This window comes from Hylaeus volcanicus, unplaced genomic scaffold (assembly GCF_026283585.1).
Source record: "Hylaeus volcanicus isolate JK05 unplaced genomic scaffold, UHH_iyHylVolc1.0_haploid 16094, whole genome shotgun sequence".
NCBI classification, from domain to species: Eukaryota; Metazoa; Arthropoda; class Insecta; order Hymenoptera; family Colletidae; genus Hylaeus; species Hylaeus volcanicus.
In genome coordinates, this window is record NW_026531456.1 from 4,373 (window position 1) to 8,725 (window position 4,353).

Here is a 4,353-nt window from a genome sequence, read left to right on the forward strand (position 1 = left end):
GAAAGAAAAACGCAAGTTTTACATATAGCGAAATAAGCATGTAAGGGAGGGGGAAACCGTCCTCTTCGCGCGCAGGAGTAGGGGGACCGGCGTTGCGGGCCTCGCGGGTTCCCTCTCTCTCGCGCTCGAGTATTTTCTTCCTCACACTCATGTCCATGTACACGCGCGACATATAATATTATGTTATATTCTCGGATGTCGATGCATATTCATTCTGTTAAACGCTGGAAGATCTGTTTTAAAGCACGTTCTCGAATCTTCAACGTATGATCCAATATTTTTTACCATGCAACATTTAAGACTAGATTGCAATCTTTGACACAGCCCATCGGTAGGATTGTCTCGCGGTGATGGCCTCGAGCAGAAGATCCAAAAACGCACGCTCGAGAACTAGGAGTAAATGAATACAAGGGCACGTGCGAAAGAAGTATTATACCAGTTGTGTGTGTGTGTGCGTGCGTGCGTGCGTGCGTGCGTGCGTGCGTGCGTGCGTGCGTGCGTTCGTGCGTGCGTGTGTGTGTGTGTGTGACAATGGTAGAATTCTGTGGAATCATCTCAATTCTACTCACATCAGTGGGAGGTATAAACTGCCCAATTAGACAGCTGCGAGTACCACTTCCATTCCTACTAAGACTGAATCTCCCGCCTAACTAATTTACTATATAAACCATTGTACGACCAGCCCTTACCATTTATTGTAGAAAAACATTGAGATTCGCGAACCGAAAAGTTATAAAAAAAAAACATTAACAATGGTGGACCAGTGGAACCAAGGTATGTAAAAAGTAATTCTTATTTTCATCAATAATACCTACCACCGCTTTTTAATAATCTCTACTACAAACATAAAAAACACTATTATAATATCATCATTCTCTTCCACTGCAGAATACCCAAAATTTAATGATGTTGGCATGGCAAATACGCTAGCGGAGGAGTTGCTGCCGACAAATTTGCTCAACGAATTGCGCAGGCGAGAGTGCGTCGAGGGACATTGCTTGAGGGATGGCGATGGAAGGCGCATATGTCAGATGTGCGGATGGAACCTTCCGCGGGACGAGGCCACAAAATTTATTGACGCCCCAGCACACATGCTGGTTGTGGAGGGGGCAAGGGCACATGCAGCGGCCAAATGCCAAATATGCGGAGGCAACTTATTAAGTCGCTGGAGTGCGGAGGAATGTTGGGGATGTATTAGAGCACTCCTAAGTACGCCAAGTATAAAACTTGCGGTGTGGCCAATAATTGAATGCCATGATAGACATTAATCTTATTTTATATACATTTATATTAATATTCTTCATTGTTTTTTTTTTGTTCATCATTTCTCTCATCATATATATATTTAATTATTATATTAATCATTATATTAATCACTTATATGTGTTAGCAAAAATAGATAATAAAAAAGTACTTGGCAGGTTATGAATGATAATATCTGTTTCGACTCTCGACGCTCGATGGGCGACGAGCCATGCCAAACCGAATGATTCCGAGAGTCGATAAACGACACTCGGCTTTTGCTTAGCTTCTATTAGCTAAGGATTGACGACGGGAAAATCATACGAAAAATACCGTTTCTGACAGATTCATGACATGATATTATGATGTTTCAGTTGTTCGTGGACCGATTTGATTGATTTTGGTTTTATTCGAAATCTTATATGTGGTTTACATCAGAAAAATGCCTTTAAATTTAGAAAATATTGCAGGCGTGTTGAGGAATTCATGAAAGAAGTTTCAGGTTAGGTTGGAATTGACCATCTCTCCTGTAAAAAATACGTGGTAGCTCCAACACCATATATACCTGGCGACTGATAATTTTTCATGTACTTGGCGCCGAGATGCTGCCGCGTCTTTAGATCTAGTTTCAGTACTTATCTAGAGACGCGGTAGCGATATAGCCATTCTATACAGGGTGTCCCAATAGTCGTGAAGGAGCCGGAAATGGGGGGTAGCTGAGACGATTCTGAATAACAATTTCCTTTGTAAATGTCGGATGGGGTTTCGTTAAGGAGATATTAAGCGAAAACCCCGACCAATCAGAGCGGTGTTTGATTGTCGTCGAAACAACTGCGGACCTCTTACAACACATTGTTCCTTTTTTTTATAATACGTTTTAAGGATATCTGTTAACCATAATTATAAATGTTTATATATAATTAAGAGGCTTTAATAAACATATGTTACAAAAAAAAAACCGGCAGAGTACCAGACTCGTACGCTGCTGACCGAGGTTTGAATCCTTCCTGGTAAAAGTTTTTTTTTGTTCTAATTAATTTTTCTTTCGTTGGGCTCATACTATGTATCCCCCACAGAATCTTCGTGTGTTATTTCTTTGCTTCGTTGAACTTCTCGTCTTACGTTTATGGTGACTGTTTATATTGTTAGAGCCCATCAGGCGCCTTGTTCGCATCGAAATGAATTCTTTTCGATTACTTTATAATATATTACCTATTTTTTCATTTAATTTTGTTTTTCTGGCGTGGCGGGCGGAGGATTAATATTTTTATTATATTGTTTACCATTTTGAACGTTCGTGTATGCAAATGAATTAATTAGAACAAAAAAAAACACTTTTACCAGGAAGGATACGAAACCCGGTCAGCGGCGCACAGTGGGACAAAACAGCTATCGACGATCAAAAATCTGTAACTTTAGTTCTACTGGAGATATTTTAATGATATTTGGAGGAGTTTTTCTCCACATTATGGCCTTTAAGTTATATTAATATAAAATATATTAATGTAGAGGCTGACGAAATATTTACATATAAAGTACAGTGTGTTTAATATTTTAGCTATATGTTATATACTTTGTGTTTTATAATTAAAATTTACATCAAATCTGTTAATAAATATGAAAGAAAAGAATTCGGTTACTTAAAAATGAATAAACACATGTTTTAACAGTGGAAATAGGTTAATCAGTAGGTGATTGTCTTTTGTTTTCCGTACCTCAGATATTTCAGTCGATACAGTTAACAATGCACATTTTCACACCCATACCACGAGAAAAAGAATAACGAATAAAACTACGTGTTTCTCTGCTTTTAATTTTATTATGTTTTCCGAGAAGAAACTAATTGCAATTGGTATACTCATTACCACGGCGAAACTAAACAGATATGAACGTTACCTTTAGTTTTGTAATTGTAATGGATAAAATTCAATCTTGCAGTTGGAAATAGAAGTGAATGCTAAGTAAAAAATTATTAGGGTGTATGGGATTAAAACTTGTCAAATAATAACACTTAAAAAAAAGAAAGTACACCGAATAAAAATTTTAACTTTACCTAAGTTTTTGAAAACGATTCCCGTACATTCCTGAGATATCATTAGTATAGTATGAAGGGTGAACCTTTCTCTTTCAGAAGTAAAAAGAATTAGCTTTACTTTCTGCTATTTTCAAAGAAAACAGCGATTAAAGTAAACTCTACATCGCGTGACCGCTACAGTCGGTCGGTACTACAGCGAGTGTTCAGTAGCGATCGTAACGGGCGCGCGAGGCAGAGTTTACTTTAACCGCTGTTTTCTTTAAAAGTAGCAGAAAGTAGCAGATAATTCTTTCTGCTTCTGAAAGAGAGAGGTTCAGCCTTTCATGTGGTACTGATAATACCTCGGGACTGGACGGGACTCACCTTTAAAAACTTATGTAAAGTTAAAATTTTAATACGTTGTACTTCCTTTTATTTAAATGTTATTTTTGAACAAGTTGTTAACATTTTGACTTGTTTTATGCACTAAATACAATCTATACTAATCTAGCAAGCTTTATGATTCATTGGAATGTCGTCTTTCCGAGCAAAGTTTTTCAGAATCGTACATTGAAGTTAGGTGTGATATCATAAGCATTTTGCTTGAACGAATTTCAACTGACTTTGAATGCGCACCAGAGCTAAACGAGAGCAAATATAAAAAAACGGATTGCACTACATCAAACAGCAATTTGTTCTCTATCTATGTACTTAAACAGTTTTTCCATTTTTCGAATTCACGAAAATCGATTTTTGATCGCCGAGCGCCGTTTTGTCAGACTGTGCGACGAGCCTTGCCGACTGATTCCAAGAGTCGGCGAATCGACGAACGGCCTTAGCTCCTATTGGCTAAGTGTTGACGAAAAATTCCTTGTCAAAGGAAAAGAAAAATGCTGCAGTTTTTGACACATTCATGATATGATATTACGATATCTCTGTCCTTCGTGGACCGATTTTGTTGATTTTGGTTTTATTCGAAAGCTTATGTGTGATTTACATCAGAAAAATGCCTTTAGATTTAGAAAATACAGCAGGCGTGACGAGATATTAATGACAGAAGTTTCAGGTTAGGTTGGAAAAGCGTTTTCTCGAGTAAA

At 37.7% G+C, this 4,353-nt stretch overlaps 1 protein-coding gene across 1 annotated transcript; it reads left to right on the forward strand.

Annotated features, from left to right (window-relative positions):
* The first annotated feature begins 408 nt into the window (after positions 1–408).
* LOC128882128 (uncharacterized) lies at positions 409–1,331 on the forward strand. Its single transcript, XM_054133698.1, has 2 exons — positions 409–774; positions 889–1,331. The coding sequence occupies exons 1-2, from the start codon at positions 753–755 to the stop codon at positions 1,266–1,268; spliced, it is 402 nt and encodes a 133-aa protein (XP_053989673.1). The 5' UTR covers positions 409–752; the 3' UTR covers positions 1,269–1,331.
* Positions 1,332–4,353: the final 3,022 nt, after the last annotated feature.